At 29.0% G+C, this 23,552-nt stretch overlaps 1 protein-coding gene across 2 annotated transcripts in view; it reads left to right on the forward strand.

The window, feature by feature from the left end:
• The first annotated feature begins 893 nt into the window (after nucleotides 1-893).
• pcm (pacman) overlaps nucleotides 894-23,552 on the forward strand; it is a 101,035-nt gene continuing 78,376 nt past the window's right edge. For both annotated transcript variants that reach the window (XM_067278735.1, XM_067278745.1), the window contains exons 1-3: nucleotides 894-1,092; nucleotides 18,123-18,254; nucleotides 22,222-22,322. In XM_067278735.1, coding sequence (XP_067134836.1) covers nucleotides 1,018-1,092; nucleotides 18,123-18,254; nucleotides 22,222-22,322 — 308 coding nt within the window. In that variant the 5' untranslated portion in view covers nucleotides 894-1,017. The remainder of the gene's footprint in view (nucleotides 1,093-18,122; nucleotides 18,255-22,221; nucleotides 22,323-23,552) is intronic.

Genomic DNA, 23,552 nt, shown 5'->3' on the forward strand with positions numbered 1-23,552 from the left:
CCTGACGCGCAATTAATTAATTGCCCCTGTAAGTCGGCTTCTTACACAAACACAGCTTCCCTATCATCAAATGTCACGGCACGCCACTGGTAAGTACAGGTACTCCTCACTTCACGATCGAGTTCCGTTCCGACGACTGCGTCTTAAGCGATTAAGCGAATTTGTCAATAAGCGAGGAGCTTGCACCGGGAATATAGGATCGTTGTAAAATTATAAAAATTATGCAACAAACTTCAAATGTATTCACAAAAAGACTATTATAGTACGCTTCGTGCGCATGTCACCATTCGTCACTGACAGACACTCAAGCTGAGAAGGGATTTCCCAAATTACAGGTCGAAACTCGATTGGTCGTAAGTGCGAGTGGTCGTTAAGCAGATAGGTCGTAAAGTGAGGAGTATCTGTAGTTAATTCCAAGACGGCACAGAACGCGCCAGCAATGAAACCGTATTCTCTGGATAACATTTTTCTTCTTATGTTTATATTAGAATGCAGTTTCATTGCTGGCGCTTTCTGTTCGCAAAAGGCATCTGGCTATTACTCAGTTATCTGGATTCGAATTCGGTTTGATACTCAGAATTTACATAAGTGATATTAAGTAACGCGGGCCTTATTTTGCCTTAACGGTTGCTAAATTAGTTGTTTTACTACTTTCTAAGAAAAACAACTTTAAATGTAATAAGCGTTGTCTATAGTAGGCTATTTTTAATGAAAGAATAATAAATAGTAATTTTTTTCATTCTTTAATGAAAAATATTCTAAAAATGATAAAATAACGAAATTTTTAAAAATTGTAATAAAGCTACAACGAATAAAAAAAAATAAAAATAAAAACAATTGAAAAAGAATACAAAAATCAAACGAAGGTACTTTTTGTTTCTTCCAAGGGAGGTCGCTATGTTCAACTTTGCTACAGATGGGTAGAAATTGAAAGAATTTGTTGTTTGAATTGGACTGTTGCTGTTAGTTTCTAATATCTTCGTAAAAATAAAATATTTATACATAAGCAATAAAGACATGGGGGTGCCAAAGTTTTATCGATGGATAAGTGAGCGTTATCCCTGTCTGAGCCAAGTTGTTCAACAAAATCAGGTAAGATATTGTATCATTTGCATCGTTTGACCCTGTTATGATGCAAGACAAAATCATGTTATATTTTATTTTTTCTCTTATTTCCCGAAAATATTAAATACTTTTTAACATATTCAGAAAATCAAACGGATCTCTAATATCTAAACCTCAGGAAATATATATTTGTAATGATCAGTCATAGAAAATCCGAAAATCCAATATTTTGTAGTAGATTGAGGAACAAAACCTTCTATCTGCTTTAATTCTGCTTCAGATGCCATATTAAACATATATTATTTACTATAATAAATATTGTGTTTTGATCATTAATGATAATTTATTTTTGGTTTGATTTTATATTGACAAAATACTTCTACAATTTTTCTTTATTATGTAGTTTTATTTAAATCCTGTTCTTTTGGAAGAAATAAATTTTAACTTGTTGTTTAAAAATACACTGTGCAGTTTATTAATAAATATATATATACTAAAACTTAACTGAAAATTCATTATATTGCATCACAAATCTATCAATACATTACATTTATATGAAATTAGAAAAACTGTTTATTTAGCTTAATATTTTTGGAATATTTTTCTTATTACGAGAGATTAATATAATTGTAAATTGTAAAAATACATCAAATATATATATATATATATATATTTGATTGCATTTTTGATAAAGATTTCATCACTATTAAATGATCATTTCTGTACAATAAATACTTTTCTTGTGCAAAAGTATTTTGTTGATTATGAAAAATATCTTATTTTTCAAATCAGTGATATTTATTCACATTCAAATACTAAGTACTAAAAATAACTGTTATGAATTATTTTTGTTTAATTTATTATTTAAAAAGAATATGTCTATATTAAGTGGAAAATTTGGTGTAAATTAAATATTTATGATTTATGTATCCAAAATTAAAAATTTTGGATACATAAATCTGAAATTTATTTATTTACTTAAATAAATTATTAAGAGCATTCAATTACATAATAAGAGAAACTTCAAAATTTTTTAATTGAATTTCAGATATTATTTCAGAAAAATTTAAGGACATTGTATAGATTACTCCTGGTGAAATTTCGGGACTTTGAGTATATATCTGAACCGAGGAGACTGAGATGAGTTCAACAGTACCCTACTTTTGGACCGGAGATGAAAAATAACAAAGTTATCATATTTATGATTTCTTGCCTTTCCTTGCATTCTATGCCATTTTAGAGTTTTTCACTAGGTGGCTCTTTCTGATGCTTTATATATATTGTCCCTATTAAAAAAGTATTTCATTATCTCATCATGTTTATTGATAATCAAACTTTGACAACTTACATTGCAATCGGGAGTTGTGTTGCTCTCTCTGCTAAGCCTATTGCATGTTTAACAGGAAGTCCAGCAAGCTGGCCATATATTCTAAAGACGCATCGGCAAAGACTAAAGAAAACTGCCCATGTAAAAGGCTAATAAAACAGATTGTACACTCTCAACAGAGGCAGATGTTGATCCACGGGCACACTGATCATCTGCATTTGGAGTAAGTTTTTTTCTCTTGCCCCTACGTGCCACTTTTGTGGTTTGTTCAAAAAATCTAACCTACCTCTCTGGGAGGTGACCGTCCCTAGTTAGGCTAATAGAAAACCTTTTATTTCAGCTCAATCGATATTCAAGGCTGCAAGTCCATGAGCAGTTGGATTAAATACATTACCTTGGAAAACTCTAAAATGGCATAGAATGCATTGTGAAAGGCAAGAAATCGTAAATATGATAACAGTTATTTTTTGTCTCCGGTCCGAAAGTAGGGTACTGTTGAACTCCTCTCAGTCCCCTCAGTTCAGATATATACAGGGTGGGCCAACGAAAATGAAACGGCAGTGTGTTTGTGTTCGTCCAAGCAAATCACTCAGACAGGTCGATTTTATTCTCGAGGGGACATCTTATGCAATAAAGTTTTTGCGAATCTGAATATTAACTAAACAAACATTTTTTTTTCGAAATGAATGTTTGTTTAGTTAATACAAAATAAATGAGTTTTTAAAATTTTTTGTTGTCTGTTGTATTCAGAATCACAAAAACTTTATTGCAAAAGATGTCCCCTCGAGAATAAAATCGACCTGTCCGAGCGATTTGCTTGGACGAACATGAACACTCTGCCATTTCGTTTTCGTTGGCCCACCCTGTATATCTGTAAAGTTCCGAAATTCCACCGGGAGTAATCTATACAACAGCCAGCCAAATTTAATTTTATAAAAATAATGGTTTCTAAAGTAAATTATTATTTGACTTGTGCAATCCTCTTTTGGTATGGCATATATAATAGATGTCACAATCTATTGGATGCCTTTGATGTGTTGATAAATTTTTTTTTCAGAGATAATTTCAATTTTGGAAACCCAAAATAATCTCAGATAGATATATCTGGAGAATATGATTGATAGTTGAGCATATGTATTTCTTTTCGGGGCAGAAATTTTTATACAGCAACTGCAACTGCTCTGAGTGGGTGACATTGTCACAAAACAGGAACCAACTGCTTGACCCACAATAATTAAGCTTGAGATGAATACTTTATTCTGAAATCATTGAAAAACACTCAAATGATGATTACCAGTGACAGTTTTGCATTTTGGAGAATAAATGTAGGATGAATAACAGTTTCTAACAGTGAGGAGTTTATTGTGAATTGGATATCCTGACTTAAAAGATGATTACATAGGGCTTTTCACTTGCCATTAGTTAAATTGATTTGACTAATGAAATAAAACTATTTGTCTGACATAAAGAATTAAGCATAACTTTGTCATATTATTATAGGAAGTCACATGGGTTATTTTTATAAGGCTTGAAGTGACATTTTTGTGGTGACAATTCAATGCCCATCTAGTGGTAGGGAGTCTGTCAGCATGGTGTCAATGACCATCTTGTATTTCATTTGAAAATGTGGGGTAAAGTTCAAATTGATAATTGTCATGCAAAAAAAAAAAAGTCAAGTGCTTGTTGCATATATCAATAGATCTATCAAGAATGTGATATGTGTTATAAAGGATAATGTATTTAGTAGCTTCTGTTCTCAAGAAGTAAAGATGCATCAAAATGATTTTGCTGCACACAATGAGTGCTAGATGTTACATGAAAGACCTTAAATTTAGCTTTAACACATCTGAATAGACTTATACAGTAGAGCAGTGTTTCCCAATGTGGGGCAATTCAAAAATGGACTCATCCAGAGTTTAAGTTAACCGTATAGCCGCTGTATGCTATATTTATTGTAAATATTGATTTAAGTTAGTTTTAATTTTCTTTGTTCTTTGTTTCCCTTTTATTCTAGAACTTTTCTTTATAACCCTTTTCCCTTGGGGTGGGATTAACAATTCTGGGAACCACTGAGAACAAAGAGATGAACGAAGCTCTAATGCCGGTGAAAGAGGAGAAAGGACATTCTTTATCCAGACCTTGAGGTGAACAGATGTGAGTTGTGGTGTTCCAGATCGCGTTTGGCAACGACTGGAAAGTGCAAGAGACTTTGATGAAAGGATTGGGTTTTATCGTGGTAACAGTGCGGCAATTAAGTGTATATGTTAGGGGGGCATAAGAATTTTAGAAAGGCTTAGGTGGGGCATAGCACAAAAAGGTTGGGAAACACTGCAGTAGAGTCTCTGTAATCCAACATATATTGGACTGGCATGTAATATCGGATTACAGCAGATTGTTTGATTACTAGATTTTGTATGTATGTACAGTAAAAAAACACACTTTGTTCACAGATTAGTTTACCACAAAAATCATGATTGTGACTGTTTTGCCAACCACATGTGCAACAAACAACTAAGGCTGACAGTATACATATACATCAGTCTCTCTCTGTCACATATATTGACAAATGGCATAATGAAAATTTCATGTGGGCCATTCTGCAGAATGTCAAATTGCTGAATGAACTATAGACTACTGTATTATAAATAAATTGAGGTTAGATTGTAACACAGAAAATTTCTGATCTTAATGTTTCCTACTTCAGTAAAACTTTAAAATGTTGCCCATGTGATTATTTTGAGATTATTTATTATTTTATTTTTATTTAAATTATTATCATTATTATTATTATTTTGAAATTATGATTATTTTAAAATGCATCCCTGTATGAATGGGCAAAAGTTTAATTATTTTTTTATGTTCAAAAACTAATTAAATTTTTGTCTATTTGAACATTATTCTCAAAATTTAGACACATCTATCTGCATTTAAAAAAGAATACAGTAAGACCCTGCTTAATGGAAGTGATACTTTCCTAGATGACAAAGTGCTAAATGAAACAGCGTTAAACAAGGTCATTTTAACATAGAGTAAATAGGGAAAGGGAATCACATGACCAAAAATAAACAGATTTTACTTTAATTTTAAGTTATTTTTATATTAATTTGCATAATAATATATGTTAAATAACACATAAACATATGCACGCAGAAATGTAAAGTTTATTTTTGTGACGAAGGTTCTGGCTCGTCTGAAATTCTTGTTTTTTGTGATAAAGTCATGTAGTAATTTGTCGCTTTCTTTTTCTTTCTTTAAGCAAATGTCAGTAGCAAGGAATCATTTGCTACAATTTAATCAATGATTTCAGTTATTGTTACCAAACTTTTACTAAGAAAATCTGTAGAGAAATTCTTTAGGTTCTTCGTTTTTGAAATCACTACTTTCCAGTTCTATGCAAATTCCTTGTTCTGTGAGTTCTTGAAAGTTGTCGTTGGTAAGGCTCTTAACAGAAACCTGCAGTAACTCCTCAATATCCTGCTTGTCTACATCTAGTTCTGCTGTATCAATTAGGTTGACCAAATTGTCAACCTAATGATACAGCAATAGGCTCTTCTCATTGAGAATTCTTGGATACCTCCAGCCATAACTTCTTCCATACTCTGTTCATGCATTTATCAGTTAATTCTTGCCAAGCGATGTCGATAATATTGCCTATGGCATCTATGACATTATATTTTTTCCAAAATTGCACCAAACAAACATAGATTTAAGGAAAGTACAGTGCTACAATGAAATGCCACCTTTTGCTGATTGGTTTGTGTTCGGGAATAATCTTATTATATATGAATCAGTGAAATGCTTTTAATTTGAATCAGGGTAAATTTTGAACTTTTTTTTAGGCTTTGAGCAGACTGCGTTATATTGAATCAGTGTTAAGCGGGGTCTTACTGTAATTATTTATTAAATTACAATTTTATGACCTGGAAACTGAAATGTCTGAATTTTTCATTGTTTTGAAAAATATCTTTGACCTTCCTCAATTATTTCCACTTCTTTAATTAAGTGATCCAAAACTTTACAAAAAAAGAAAACTATAAAAACTATAAAAAGAAATATTTCCAATCAGTTTTCATTACAACAGTAATTTTGAGTTAAATATTCAATATTGTTCAGAAAAGTTTTAATGGATTATGTCTGTGCATTGTTTACTTTTGAATAAACTGTGACTAAAGATTTTCCTTTATTTTTGAAATCTCTATTGTATTTTGAAAGCTGCACCTGTTAAGATGCACTCTCTAAAGTAGGAAAATATTTTAATTTACTTTGTAAAACTAAATATTAACGAAAAAGTTTATTTCATCAAAACAGCACAGCACAGGTATGGAATGCATGATGCATACAAATCATCCCATCTGCATCTATAATTTTTTTAAACCATGTGCAAATTTGACAAAATTATGAAATTATACATAATCTAACATGCTGAATTAAAAATATTCTAATATAATTTGAAATGTAATAAATTAATACATTTCATCAGTATGTAATGCCATCTCAGGAACTTTAAACAATACTTGCAATAATTTAATTATTGGAAGTATTGTTTATATTATAATATTATTATTAAACATTAAAAATTGGAAATCGTGTTTTGCAGTTTTCTACAGTAACATAGTTCAAAGAAGTTTTAATGCCACAATACACTGTGCTGAACACAAAGAGAATCTAACAAAATAGGGTTACAATAAAGTTTTTGAAATTGATTAACATTTTTCACAGCTAATTAGTCAAATTGCTAAAGAATTTTTCTAGGTAATCGGTATTTCGACATGTTTTTCAAGTCTTCCCATTTATCTTTGAAACATGCATCCCAAGGGTATATTTGTACACAAGATACACACTACACTTGACATATTAACATCACTGTCTCAGATACATTTTTACTGGTACTAATCTGAAAGTGAAACTTGATATTCGTTACTTTGCTCCATAGTAATTTCATGATATCAGTTGTACACAAAGTTATTAGTATTGTAGCATAAAAACTCTTAAACATATTACAGGGCCTTGCATTGTTTCCACTTTGGTGATTGTATTCAATAATTCAAAATACCAGTATTTGCTGATGTATGCCATTGACAGTATGTCTTATGAAAACGAAAGTCACAGTTACCAGACTATGTATGCAATAAATTCTCAATTTGACAATATATATATTCCAAGATTCTTTTGTAAAAACACCAAGTTTTTCATTCAAATACATGATTTATAGATTATGTAAATACAGGTATACCTCGAGTTAGGTCACTCTCAAGTTACGTTGTTCCCGATTATACGTCGTTTGTAAAAAAAGTATATGAAAAAATAAAAATCAAGTTTAAGTCAGTTTCTTCGACTTTAAATCCGTCCGCCACAAACATTGAAGTCGTGATATCACTAGAAAAGCGTTGAAAGCACAAAAAAATCATATTAAAATATGTACATTTATAGTAAATGTTAATATAATCATCATAAATCCTAGAGAACAAACCATGAAAACATCTGTATTTCTGTGTTGTCGTTTTATTTAGCGGTCTTTAAGTGCTTATTATTGGCGTTTAGTTACGACGCAAGTCGAAACTACGTCTTACTTCGTAACTACACAAGTAAATTCGACTTACGTCGTTTTTCGACTTACGTCGCCTGTCCTGGAACCAATTACTGACGTAAGACGAGGTATACCTGTAAATAGATTAGGAAGATAAATCCACATCCTCCAGAGTGATAAGATGAATTAATACAAATATTTTTATTTACTTAATCTTTCATTAAGAAATGTCTTTCAAACAATTTACTTATAAATGTTTAAGGCTTTTTTCAAGAATGTATTCAGAGTTGTTTGTCTTTCTGTTCTTTTCTCATGAAGTATAGTAGAAGTTTGTTAGTTTAACATTTAATAATACAGAATGTTCAGTAATCTGATACCCTTTGACAAATAGCTAATATTCTCAATTGTCTGGTATTTCAGAAATTGAAATTCTTAGAACAGTGGGTGATTGGTTAACGAACATAATCCGTTCCAAGACTTTGTTCACTATCTGAATTGTTCGTTAACCGATTATCGATTTACCATAGGCTTTTATGGAAATTTGATTAATTCGTTCTGGAGACCCCAAAAAATAAAAATATATACTTTCTTACTACATTTATTTATATATAATAATAAAAATACATATATACACAGTCTTGCATTTTTATTAGTCTTGTTTTTTTCCATTTGTGGGGGTTAAAGACTCTGTCTAATGTTGATTGCTTTTCTCTCTTCTTTAGGATTTTTCAGAAGTAATTAATAGCATTGTAATTGTAGAGATCCCCAAGCCTATTAATCTCAATCTGGTTTGGATGACATTCTAAGACTGTCATTCTGACATCCTCCCTCTTCAAAAAAATGTTTAATAGCAGATATCGACATTAATTCTCTTTTTCAGAAGAAAATAAATCTCTCCAAGTTTTTTGGGGGGTCTTCATTCAAGAGTTCTTGACGTTCTTCTGTCGTCAGATCAGTTTTAGGTTCCATTATGGGCTCTTCAATGTTCTTTATTTCTCAGATGTGATTTTTGTTACTCCTTAAGCTGCTTGAGTCTTCTTGATAATACAGTATCTTTCTTAGATAAGATTGAACTGCAGTTTACTGTAGACCTGTTCAAGCCATACTGTTCAGCAACATCAGACATCTTCTGCCCACTCTTTACCTTTGCTATTATATTCTCACCTTTTGAAAATAAAAACTGATGCAAAACTTAACGAGTGCCTGCCTACAGTCTCGTGAATACTATAAAAAAATTGTTTCTGTCAGAAAAATAAAAGGCTGGAATTACAAGGGAGAGTTTCAAGGTTCAGAGGAATACTATCTGATCAGTATATACCAGGTTGAACATCGATGTCCAAAGTTTTGAATTGTTGCCTGAAGACAAGGGAAGACCAATTGGTATTCATTATTTTACGTCGTTTCTTGTGTGTGTTCTGTGAGGTGTTCATTATCCAATCATGTGCTCGTTGTCCGAACATAAAAGCCTTTCACGAAAGTGTTCGTTATCCGATTTGTTTATTAACTGATCATCCATCACTGTACTATATCTAGTCTAAATTGTATTGTGCTGAATGAAAGTTACTTAGAGCTAGCATGTATGTTTTGTATTTATAACATGCAAAACTTGGTGAATTTTTTTTTATATAAGCCAATGCAAGGTCTTAAAAAAGGTTTCTCATATTTGGAACATGTGCATAAGCACATGAATCATAAATGTTAATTTTGTGTAATGAATTCTTTATCATTTCTACAGGTTTTTCACTCAATCTTAATATAGTATAATCATGCACTGAATCTTGTATTGACTGTCATGCTATCAGACTGGCTAAAGAGCTTGTATAAACTACAAGCTTACAGCAGTATGTGCTGGTAAAAAATGTACAATAATGTTTGCATTGTTCAGATCACATATTACATAATTTGAATTTTGTGAAAATACAAAAGCATCTGTTAATTCAGTATTTTTGATAATCTGGCTATATTCTGGTTTCATACATACTGAATAAACAAACTTCACTGTAATTCTTAGTAAGGAGCAGAACAGTCTAACATCTTCCTCTGAATCGTGAAGTTTTTTTGCATGTTTGGATTGTGTTCAAAGATCATAAGGTAGGATTTATGATGATAGAAAACTCTTGTAATCATTTATGTATAACAAGTATATGACTATAGCATTGTACATTAGTGATAGTAATGATTAATAGGAAAAACTGTATCAATGATATTAAGAGAGATTTAAATGAATAAGCAAAACATATAGGCCTAAATTAACAAAATATACTATGTATTGGAACTATACTTTTTGAACAAATTTTTAAAACTATACAAGCTTGTTGTCATCAGGTAAATTGAATGCAGAATGTTAAAGAATAAAATTTGAAAATATTGGAATAAAACAAAAATTTAAAAATATAACGTATTATTCAATACAGCATCATCAACCTTTACATTTCTGGTAAAAAGACGAAAAAATAGCAGAAAAACTAACGTTTTCAAATCTCACATCGAGATCTTTCTTTGAAAGGGTTCGAATTCCATTACATTCTAGTAACAAACCTGAAGAAGATCTCGATGTGAGATTCGAAAACGTTAGTTTTTCTGCTATTTTTTCGTCTTTTTACCGGAAATGTAAAGGTTGATGATGCTGTATTGAACATTATGTGTACCGGTACTGACAGGTGAAGATTGTTTTTATAATGTATTAATAGAAATATTACCATATTTTTGTGGAATGACTGTCATGCCAGTCTACTTGGAGGAGACCATGAAATCAGACATTTCCATATGGTAAAAGCCAGCATGCTGGTTTCAGTGAGGTTATATATATATATCTCTAGAGCAGGGATGGGCAACCTGCGGCCTGCATTGCATAAAATATGAATAAATATATCAGTTTCCCATCTTAAGGAAGTATGCAGCAGAAATTCAAATGTAATTTTCTATAACTTATGTATGTGAATAGTTTTTGAATTTGAATTTAGTAAAAATTAAAACAAGAAACTGGCTAACAGACACATCAAAACTAATTTAAAGCTGGCAGTGACTAATATTTAACCAAATATTTCCGATATATTACGTTTACATCAGTTTCAGAAGCTAAATTATGTATACGTATGATAATTTATAATTATACGTGTATAAATAATTGTGATTTACTGGCATTTTTTTCTATTTTCTCTTGTATGTGCCCGTGTCAGTTTAAAAGTTTTGAAATGCAGCCCTTACGTAGAAAAATGCCCATCCCTGCTCTAGAGGGTGCATTAAAACGAGTTACATCATGTAAAAACGAATGAGTTATTATTCTAAAACTACGATTATGTGTTTAATTTCTTCATTTTGTCTTCTTTCTAATGACAAAATACTCATGGAATCTGAAAGTGCTTTTTTTTTGTGTACTTTATTGTTATTTGATTCAAAAATGTAAAAATGAACATATTAAATTTAAGAAACTCTCTGTAAATTATATCAGCTTACACCTATTAACATTGTCTTTGAAATTAGAGAGGAAGGTATTATTTTTAAGGTTAGGGTAGATGGTCAGTGTAGCCCACACTAAATGAAAACTCTCTTCCTGATTTTAAGTCGGTCAAATTACAATGTTGTTATTTTTATGTACTTAGAAGAATGTTTTCTTTAATGTTTAATTAACAGCTAGTTTTGTTAGATCTGATTAATTTTATATTTTAGTTGCAGTTTAATCGGCATGCCTGTCATTCTGTGAAAATACGGTAATACTGACAAACTATAACAGGACTAGCATTACACATAATATATTATGTGTAATGCATATATTACACATAATATATGTAAATAATAACATAAATTATAAATATTATTTACAATGCAAATACGAAATATTTATGTCATAAGTAAATAAGATTTAAAATATTTACAAAAAAAATACCAGGATAAAATAGGAAATATAATATAAAAAATAAAATAAAATGGAAAATACCCAGAAAGATAGCCAATAATCAGAAATTAAGACAGTATCTTGTGGAATGACACTCACTAGTCAGGCAGTACAAATGTATGACTGTAATGATCCTATATTCATACTGGCTGAGCATTTGATTGTTCAAATTTAAAAAGTCTCCCATATATAAATCAATTTATTGTTTTACAAATAGAAGACAAAGTTGCTCCAAAATTTTTTAGACTATCACCATTTATTTTCTCTAGTGTTCTAGAACAAAATTATAGACAGCTGGACCTTCCTTTCTAGGCTTCGCAACTGCCTACTCTTTAAAAAGTTCCTTAAAAAACACAGAAAAACCAATAAAATTAAAAAATTTCTTTAAATTTGGTATGGTACATCTTACAACGTCTTTTTAATTCATCCTTGTCCGTTCGGGGTTCTGGCTCCTTTTTACTCACTGAGAATTAGTGCTGTTTAATGTAGATTACGCTGAGACATCCCTCTGGTGACGAGTTTTAAGAATATATTTGAATTTCCGTCAGATGATTCAATTTATTGCCCTTACAAATATAAATTAGTTGAGTTTCAGTCCAAAGAAGATTAAAAGAGACATTGACTAATTATGATGGTATCCTTGCTGAAGTATATTTCTTTGGTGTTCTTTGAGACAATGAAATAACATTTTGATAGTTGCCCCTATATAGTACGTTAGAATGCCCAAGATGCTATATTTGAGGGGAATCGATGCCCAACCTCTTCAGTGCCATAAGGAAGAAATTATACCGTCTTTTGGTATTAGATTTATTTACTTGATGAATTAAATACAAGCAAGTAGTTTTGACATTTCAAAATATCATCCTCATGTGAAGAAACTTGTATTTAATTCATTAAGTAAATAAATTTAATGCCAAAAGACAGTACAGTTTATTCCTTATATTATATTTGGCATCAAATGTGAGTATATAAAAATTTTTATTTTCCAGTGCCATATATGGGTCTGTCATTACAAAATAATCTCCATAGATTAGGTTGTGGACTGATAGGAAGAGTGTAATTGTAAGAACTGAATAAGGGTGTAATTTCTTAAGATATATTGCTTAAGTAAGGAGTTGTTATGCCCAGATACTCCATCTGTCTCTTATCACACACAGTCGAAACAGGAGAGAGCCCAATATCCTATGATTTAGTTATTTAAATTTTGTTATGGAGTAACCAATATTGGCGATAGCAGTAATATGTTTTAATTCCTCAGCAGTTTGTTGTTGACTAGTCGGTGAATCTTTAGCAATTATACACTTGTTCAGTTCATATAATAACACTCTTCCTATTAGTCAACAGTCTAATCCAGTGGTTCTCAAACTTTTTGAAGTCGGGGTTCATTTAAAATCCTACAAATAATTGTAGGCGCACTGTATACAAATTTCTGAGAAATATGTTATAATAATTAAGTCAAATATTAAAGAAAAAAAAATATAAAGTCCAAGCGTACTTTTATAGAAATTAAACGAAATAAATACAACAAAATTAAATTTATTCTGACATTAAAAAACACTTTTATGTTACATTTTTTGAGTTATGCTTTATAGAATTTGTAAAAAAGAGGGGTTAAAAAATAAAAAAAAACAACATAAAAGTTATCTTTTTATATATATATAAAAAGAATATGTATCTGCCATGGATGGCATGTCACTGCTAAGAATATGTACATATTCTTAGCAGTGGCATGCCGTCCATGGAAGCTGTGGAAGTGCCACTTCCCTTGTATTTTCTAAAATATAAATACATATTCTGTGATTATTTTCATATTTTAACATACTTTGAATTAATTAAAATTAATATTTTATTATAATAAGATTGCTATTGTATATTCGAATTTATATTCGTATATGCATATTCCCAATGGAAGTGCCATATTGTAACACTACACATATGCCACCTTATAAAATGCAGCCGTGTTTATTCGGTACGAACGTTTTCAGTCGTGTTAAACGATCTTCTTCAGGAAAATATCCAAAAAAGAAAAAGAAAAAAGAAAAAATCGAACACATCGAAAATTTGCAAAAGCGAACAAACTTTGGAACGTTTTTAAAAATATTCTAAAGAGAATTGCATGTGCCATCTCTACATCGATGCGTATTAAATAACACATTACATGAGAATAAGTTAAAAATAAAAATAAAGATAAATAACAGACAATGAAAAATAATATGCTCCTTGGAGACATTAAAAGTAAAGTACAAACATAAACTATGGTGCAAGCTGAACGGCGCACAAAACATCGGGAAGGAGAGGAGCTGTGCAGAGACAATAACTACGGTTTCTGACGTTTACATACATTACGTTTACGGTTTCGGCTTGCACCATAGTTTATGTTTGTACTTTACTTTTAATGTCTCCAAGGAGCATATTATTTTTCATTGTCTGTTATTTATCTTTATTTTTATTTTTATCTTATTCTCATGTAATGTGTTATTTAATACGCATCGATGTAGAGATGGCGCATGCAATTCTCTTTAGAATATTTTTAAAAACGTTCCAAAGTTTGTTCGCTTTTGCAAATTTTCGATGTGTTCGATTTTTTCTTTTTTTCTTTTTCTTTTTTGGATATTTTCCTGAAGAAGATCGTTTAACACGACCGAAAACGTTCGTACCGAATAAACACGGCTGCATTTTATAAGGTGGCATATGTGTAGTGTTTTAATACGATATGCAGTCTACGGCGAGTGCCATATTGTCGAATATGAGACAGCTTCCACGGAGAAAATATCTGAATCGTGTAAAGCAGCCTGATTGCACTCACTTGCGCATGTGCTTTACAGAGCACCAATCTCTAGTGAATTAGCTCGTGAATGCTACACACCAAAATATCATATAATGCTTCCAATGATTCTATCCAGGGCTGGCACAGCTTCCCTATCATCAAATGTCACCGCATGCCACTGATTCTTAGTAAGATTTAGTAAATTCAGCAGGTCCTAGCATAAATGTGTTAAGTTTTTTCATTTTTGTGTTTATGAGAAACATGAGTGTCCTGATGTGTCCTAGTGATTTCTTCAATGTTTGGGCATATATTTGAAAGGCAAACTCTCATTTCCTCGTCAATACATTGAAGAATTCCTTTCTTTTTACTGTTAATTGTGTTGAGGGTAGAAAATCCTAACTCACATAAATAGGATGTTGAAAATTGTAATAAAATGTTCAAAGTTTTTTAGATATTGCCACATATTCTCCTTTTATAGAAATCCAAAAAGCTTCAAGAGACAATTCCGTATGTTTAATCATCAATCCACAATCAGTGGATATAGGTGCCAGTTCTATTTCTGTTAATGTTAAACCAAAATCACTTGAAACTTACACGAATGGGTTTCTAATCCAATTGTATTGTTCAGTGTTAAGTGATGGAAAATAAGAACTCAATTTTTCTTCTAAACTTATTAAATGTTCAAATATTATTGGAAGTGTTTCATTTTTATGCAAGTGTTATTTACCAATGGAAACATTTCCAAACTACCTTCAACAGCTTTTCTTTTCCAAATCTGTAGTTTTCTCTGAAATGCTTCATTTTGTCAGTGGATGTGAGAATATTTTTTTCTTTCCCTTGTATGCTAGTATTCAAAATATTGAACTGCTGAAATATATCAGCCAAATACTGTAACCTGGCAATCCAAAATTCACACCAAAAGAGGTTACAAAAATGTAACTTTCATCTCTTCAAAAAACGCAAGAAGTTCTTGTTGTAGCTCATGTACATGGGTACGTACTTCCCCTTGACAACCACTTCATCTTGGTGTGTAAAAGCAGTTGTCTATGTTGTGAAGCCATATTGATACAAAGCTTTTCGAATAAACGCAATTTGACAGGCCTTGTTTTAATAAAGTTTACCATCTGAACAACTTGATCTAAAACTTCTCTTAAATCTCTTAATTTTTTCCCAATGTTTTTGCCATCAAGGCCTCCCTATGAAGAAAGCAGTGAGTTATGATAACATTCTCATTTTGTTTTTTACAATAGATGTAAGACCCTTAACACAGCCTATCATGGAAGGGGCCCATCTATACAAATGCCTACACACAACTTCCATGTTAACTGCCATTTATCAAGAGTGTTATTCAGAATATTAAAAACACCTCCACCTTTTGTAGACACACTTAATTCTTTGCAAAAAAGAAACTGATTTACTATTTGATCTTCATTAATAAAATGGATGAATGCTAAGAGTTGCACCATGTTGGTAATGTCTCTTGACTCATCAACTTGCAATGCAAAATTTGAATACTGAAACTTATTACTGCATACATTTTTCTTGGTATCAGAAGACATTTCTATAATATACCTGTGAACTGTATTGTTGGACAGAGAAATCTTGCTTATTTTCATTGCTGCTTCATTTCCTAGCATTGCCATGACCATCTTTTTGCATGCAGGCAAAATAAGTAACTCACCTAATGTATGAGCTTTCATATTTTTTGCTATCCGTTCTGAGACTTGATAAGAAGCGATTTGAACTCTATCAAAAACAGTCATTATACTTTTAGAAGAATTTGCTACTTTTGTTTGCTGTTCAGACAATCTCTTGAAAAAACTTACAGATTTATCTTGTAAATTATTGAGTGTATAGTTTTAAAATGTTTATTCAATTTACTAGGAAGCAATGATTCATTTGCCATTTTACATCCACATACTGAACATAGCGGTAAAGGATGATCTTCACTTCCTGTCCAAGTGAAACCAAAGCACGGCATACTCACAAATACAACTTTCATTATATTTGCGATTTTGCTTTTTTACTTGCACTTAAGTTTTGCTCACTTCCACAATCAGATTCTTCAATATCATGCTTCTTTTTGAGAAATCTATCCATTTTATTTGGGCATATTTATCTGAAAATAATATAATGATATGTTAATAATGAATATAATAATGATGTGTTAACAAAAAGAGTAATATTTCTGTAATGAAATGGTATAATAGAGTAACTATATTTATTTTTATATCTGGGCGCACATTTCTCTGGAATACCATTGGGTGTGTACCAGTTTGCCCTGGTGCACACTTTGAGAACCACTGGTCTAATCTATGGAGACTGCTTTGTAACTTGAGGCTTGTCCTAACCTTTATTTTCTTCATTTACCATTTTTATGACACTTGCTATAGGCCTTTTTTTTTGTACTATCCTTTTTGAATAACCTTGTACTTTATTACTTGGCTTAAGTTGAGATTCATTCAAATTTTCTTGACATTTTCATCCAGGGAGCTGTTGAGGTATTGACATTACCTTTAATAGTCAAGGTAAGTATTAACAATAAAGGGGTCTCTGTATTTATTGCAGCATACAGGATACAGTTTCTTCCATCTCTCTTCAAGCATTACTATGATATTTCATTTTATGTTGTCTTGTCATTCTATTTTTCAAAAACAATAAGACATCAGGTAAAATTTCAAAATTGTACAAAATTAGATGATAAGAAGTCTGAATGAAAAGAAAATTTAGAATCATAGATTTAGACAGTTTGCACATATTGAATGATAATAAGATAGAATCTTAATGAAAGAAATAAAACAGCCAAAAGTTAAAAAATTTAAAAAAAATACAGAAAACATGGCATGGAATTATGTATTAAGATAGAAACAACAGAATTGTTTTGATTCTGTGTGTACCGTCCTTGTAATCCAAGGACCATTATTGGATTACAAGGACGGTACACACAGAATTAGTATACACAGCAACCATACTTACTACGTTAAGAATTGTTTTGGTTTAAACTTTTGAATTTTAAACAAGAAGATCCTAAACAATAAGAAGAGTCTTAAGGTGATAATATTTAACGTGATAAAAAGATTTTCATTTGTTATTTTATGATTGATATAAAATATAACTTTGTTACATAATTTGTAAATTGAATAGATATTATGAAGGTAAATTGACACAATATAATGATAATTCATTCATTATAGATATTATCTTGAATATTTAGATCAATTAATGTATGTCATTGATGATTTAATGTCACTTTGGCTAGAAGTAGGCAGTTAAGTTGCCATTTCATGATAAATTTAATAATTAAAAATAAATTATTTTTTAATTATAATTAAGAACATTAATTTAGAATAGTCTTAGACTATTTTCTTTTCTTTTAAAGTATTCTAAGTTAAAATTAAAAATTAATTTATTTCTTTTATTATGTTTAATATTATTGTATTTTCTATTCTTATGCTGTTTAAAATCCTTGTTTTAATAAATAAATGTATTTTTTATATTAAATTAGTTATTTTTAAATACAAAACTATTTTTATTGATTTAGATCCCTGAATTTGATAATTTCTATCTTGATATGAATGGTATTATACACACATGTTCACATCCAAATGATGACGACCCACATTTTCGAATTTCAGAAGAACAGATTTTTAAAGATATTTGTCATTATATTGAGGTATGTGGATATATGATTTGATTTATACTTATATACATTGAATGTCTTAATATATATAAATGTAATAACAAAATACTTTATATAAATAAATATATACAAATTAATCTAATTGAATTATATCAATACTATAAACTTTAATAAATAAGAAATAAAATATTAATAAACAAAATCATTTAAAGCCATTTATGTATTTTTAATGTTATTTTATACTGTCATTTACATAATTTATTTTTATAATTTATTATAATAAATATGCACATAATAATAATTTTTTCACTTTAATTATATGTCAAAACTACAAAATGTTTGTAATGATTTGCAGATTTTAAGTTTTACTGTATAATTTTTAAAATTTTATAATGAAATTATAAATTATGTTAAGAAAAATAAAAGTACAGGTAGGCCTCCTACAACGCAGTACCTTTACAACGTGTTTTCGCTCTAACAGGGTTGGAAAAACACGGAATTTTCTTACAACGCAGTTTAGGGTATTTAGAAATGAATTATCTTTCACATAACAGAAAAATTGCAACAGATGACATAAGTGCAGTGGAACTTGATGAAACAAGCTCAGATCTTGAAATAAGACTAGTCAAACATTCTCAAACAACTATAATAAGTGACAATGAGGACTGAATTTGTGAGCATAACATTATGTTTCTTTTTGATTTTGACTTGAAATCATAATCTTTTTAGTTTTTATATGATGTTGAATTTTATTTAATCTTATTATGTACATAAATTTAAAAAATGATGAAAACATTACACCATAAAAGGCAGTTTTTCTCTTTTTAGAACTGAATCCCAGTTTTTGTATTAAGTTGATGTATCCCATAACGCAATTTCCCACAACACTGTATTTTCAAGAAACATCTCTGCGCATTGTAAGAGGCCCATGTGTAATAAAGTTTTTCTGTTTCAGACATATTGCAAGAAAAATGACTAAATATTTGGCTTAAAAATTTTTTTCTTCCTAATAAGAATGCTAATTGTTTTTTTTTTCTTTATTAAGAAATTAAATTTAATTCTGAATAAGTTAGAATTTTTTTCAAAGTTAAAAATAGGATTAAACTCTAATGGAATTTGATCATACTATATTGAATAGAAAGTAAAAAAAAAAAATTAAAGAAATGCTTTTTATTCAAATAAATGCAGTAAAAGATAAAAAATAAATTTTTTCATCTTTCATAATATTCTTGGTATTATACAACCAGAAATAAAAGCATGGGGCACTCATGTTTAGAAATATTCTTAATTACAGTTTCTATCAATTTTTATGGGTTTTGTATGAGTGTCTTATGCTTTTATTTTTTTATAGCTTAATATAAAGAATACTGTAAAAGCTGGGATAAAAAGAAAAAACATTTCTTAAAACAATTATTTTTTATTTTCTATTTTCTTATATAAAGAACACTGAATTATTCTTGGTTTAGCATTTAATTGGTGAGTGGGTTAAAATTAAGTTACAAGATTTTATCTAGACAATACAACTGAAAAGGACTTGCCACTTTTTCATGACTTAAAGGGCACTTGCAATTTATTTAGCTTTGAACAATGTCATCTGTTATCAGATTGTGATCAAATCTGTTATTTACAAATTTTAATTTTATATTAATTTTTTGCTAATTAATAAAATTATTTTTAAACTTAAAAAATGTATTGTTATTGGGAATACATATGGATACAATGTTTCAACTAGATTGGAAATTTGGAAATGGGTGAAAATTGAGTTAAAAGATTTTATCTGGACAAACAAACAGATATATAAACAGACAGAATAAGTTAATAAAAAGTTAATGTAAATGTTGTATAATTTGAACTGCATAATTAATGTTAAAACATAATTACAATAAATTGCGATAGTTAGCTTAAGTTAGTTAGCGAAAGTTGTAAAGTAACAATAAAAGAACATTAAAGTATAAAAATAATTAAAAATTTACGACCTGAATGTTTTAAAGTTTATAATCTCTACATTTAGATTGAATTGTAAATTTCAAACTACTCCATACTAATTTTTAAACAGTAACAAATTACTGATTAAAACAAAACATTTTAAAAATAAATTAATACAGATTAATAACTAAATAGGAAAATAAGTTTGTATAGTTATCAACATCACTACAGTTTTCTTTTTCATTAAGTTGAAGTTAATTGTCAGATTATAACATACGACTTTAATCCCATTTTCATGATTGTTAAAATCAGGATAACTGATTTTGTATTTTAGGACATTTTTCATGATAAAACATTTGGGAAAACTGAGTGCTGAATTTTGAAGAAGAACTAATACTAAGATATTTTTGATAAGTAATATGAAATTTTAGTAGGAAAAATGTTACTAGATTTATTTAATCAGATGTTTTTCTTATATAATTTTAAGCAGTAAAAATTTGTTTAGTGTGTATTTTTAAATAACTTTTTATTATTTTTAAAATTATTGTAAAAATTATATCAGCTGTTATTATGAAAGAATAAAATATAAAATTGATTGTTATGTCCATTTCTGACTTCATTTACAAAATTTATCATCAGCTGAACAAATTAAAAGTCATTCTGGAAGATAAACTTGAAAGATTTGAAAATATTTGTTTTTCAATAAATTTTGAGGTATTGATAAGCTGTATTTTAGTTAATGTTATCAGAATATTAATTTTATAATAATATAAAATTAGATTCATAATATGTATCTAATATTAATTGATTAATCATTAATCAAACTATTCATATTAATGTTTATATTAATACTGATCTTTCATTTGCAAATATTTTCACAATATTTTTAATTTTAAAAGTTAACTGAATAGCTAATATTGGATTAAATAATACAATGTTGGTTAACTTGAAGTTCCATTTACTCAGTCATTTTCTCTCCTCTATTGTCCAAAAATATTACATCAAACTTTTAAACTCAAATTCTGTATGTTTTGAGTTAACTAGATTTTACTGTATAATTTCAATTATAAAATTTTTTCAGAATTTCATTTTAAGTGTATTGAAAATATACTAATTTTGTTTTTACATAGTAGATATGGTTCTGAAAAATCTGTGTGAAAAAAGATACTGCCCACATGGAAAATAATAATAATAGTAATAATAATAATATAACAAATAAATTAATATAATAGAATGTGTTTAAATAAAATATTTCAATTTTAGTTAATAAATGTATATTTTCACAAATTTTTTATTTACTCTTTAATTAAAAATGAAATACCTCTAGCTTTTAACACCAAATGACCATAGAAAAACTATTCTCTATTAAAGTAAATTGGAAGAAATGCAATCATTCAAATCATTTAGTCTGATGATGCCTGTTCAACACAGGTGAAAACATTAGCTCTTTCGCCTTTGTCTGCCGGTTATTTTGGTTTTTGTGGCTGTTTTTTATCATCAAACTTTCATTAATTTTTCTTCTGACTGCTTCAATTGTGAAATCAAGTTGGATTAAAAGACTGATGACATAGTCCATTTTACCCATTTTGTATGAAATGGACTATGTCATTGGTTTGCTTACTTAGCTTCTTACCATCTAGACACACAGCCCATTGTTGCTATACATATTTATATTCACATATATATACTTAAATCATAAAAAATAATTAAGTGTTAAAATTTACTTAAGTATGGCTGCAGCCTTAAATGCAGATTCTGAGAATTAAAATCAAATGGAGATTTTTTAAAAAGGCAAATTTATTGAAATATGTTGGATCAAAACAAATTATGTAAAATGAGAATTGAATTTTTTTTTCAGGTTCTAAATTAAAATCAAATAAGAAATTCTCATGTAAAAACTGATTTGAGTGTGTTATATTGATATATAAAATATGTTGTTTATTACATTTGATATTTTTTTAAAGTGATTTCTTCCAAAATTTATAAATATTTATAAATATTTTGTTATTATATAAAAATGTATTATATCTTTATTCATTTGAAATTAAGATTTTTTATACTTAAATATTTTCAGTTTTTATTTCGAATGATAAAACCTAAAAGAGTCTTCTTCATGGCAGTTGATGGAGTAGCACCTCGTGCTAAAATGAATCAGCAACGAGCTAGAAGATTTCGGTAAAGCAATTATAACATATTGTTTAATTAAATTCATATTTTTTAACTATAACAAAGACTATGTAAATAATTAAAAATTAGTAATATATAAGTATTTCATGAAGCAACACTTAAAATAATATGACTTCTAGTTTAGATTGTTATTAATAAAAATATAATTTAATATTTAATAAAAAATACTTGTAAACAAGACCTCTCCCATAATTATTAAATTTAGAGTTAAGGCTACTTTTTCATTTTATTACATTATTCATTAATATGCAAAATTAATTTTTCAGTTTCAATTATACAATTTTTATGTAATTGAGCTGCTCATTTGCTAAATCAATTAACTCCACAAAACAATAAGTAGAGAAATTGATAAAATAATATACATTCTTTTTAAAAATTCCTTTTAAAATTTAAATTTAAACAAACATTGTACAGTGTATTGTTATAGGTATAGCTTTTATTAATGATGTATAAAATAATAATGATAATTCCAAGGATATATTATTTTCACATTTTTCACATAACCAAGGAAGTTAATCAACTTGGCTTGTAAATGGCTCAATTAAGTATGACAAATGCCAGATTTACAATTTTATTTATTTACTCTTACTTAAAAGATAATTATTATTCAGTATCTGTGAATTACTAAGTGCATAATTTGTCATTTCAAGCAACATTATTACCAAATCATGTGATTTTCATACTTTTAAACTCAAACTTATATGTAAAATTGATTACTACAGTAGACTCTCACTAAGTTAGAAAAATATTGAAAAAATTAAACAAAAATTAGTAGATACTTTCATCCATTTTTTTCTCAATCAAGCACAAGTAGTTCCGTATCATTATATCCAACATCTGATGAGATTAGCACAAAATGTTATCCACAAGTTATTTTGTCTTCTTTAGACTCTGAATAAGTTGTTGTCATTACAGTAGCATAAACTCAGCACTATTCTATTTTGTATCTAGCATACTCTGAGAGCACAATGTACTGTATGTGTTCAAATAATAATAAAACGTATGTAAATGGATAAATTTTTAATTATGTATTATATTTATTTTTGGATGACATAAAAATAACTCTCCTAATTCAAATTACAGTAGAGTCGAAAATCGGAATCAATTGGGGACTGGGGTTGTTCCGATTACCCATTATGTACGAAAAAATACATTAACCTGTCCGATGTTCAAATTTTTCTCCGTTGCGTGTTGCTTCATGTTGAATTTTTCTCTGTT

Source organism: Centruroides vittatus, unplaced genomic scaffold, assembly GCF_030686945.1.
Source record: "Centruroides vittatus isolate TY-2023 unplaced genomic scaffold, ASM3068694v2 contig_1168, whole genome shotgun sequence".
In the NCBI taxonomy this organism is placed as follows: domain Eukaryota; kingdom Metazoa; phylum Arthropoda; class Arachnida; order Scorpiones; family Buthidae; genus Centruroides; species Centruroides vittatus.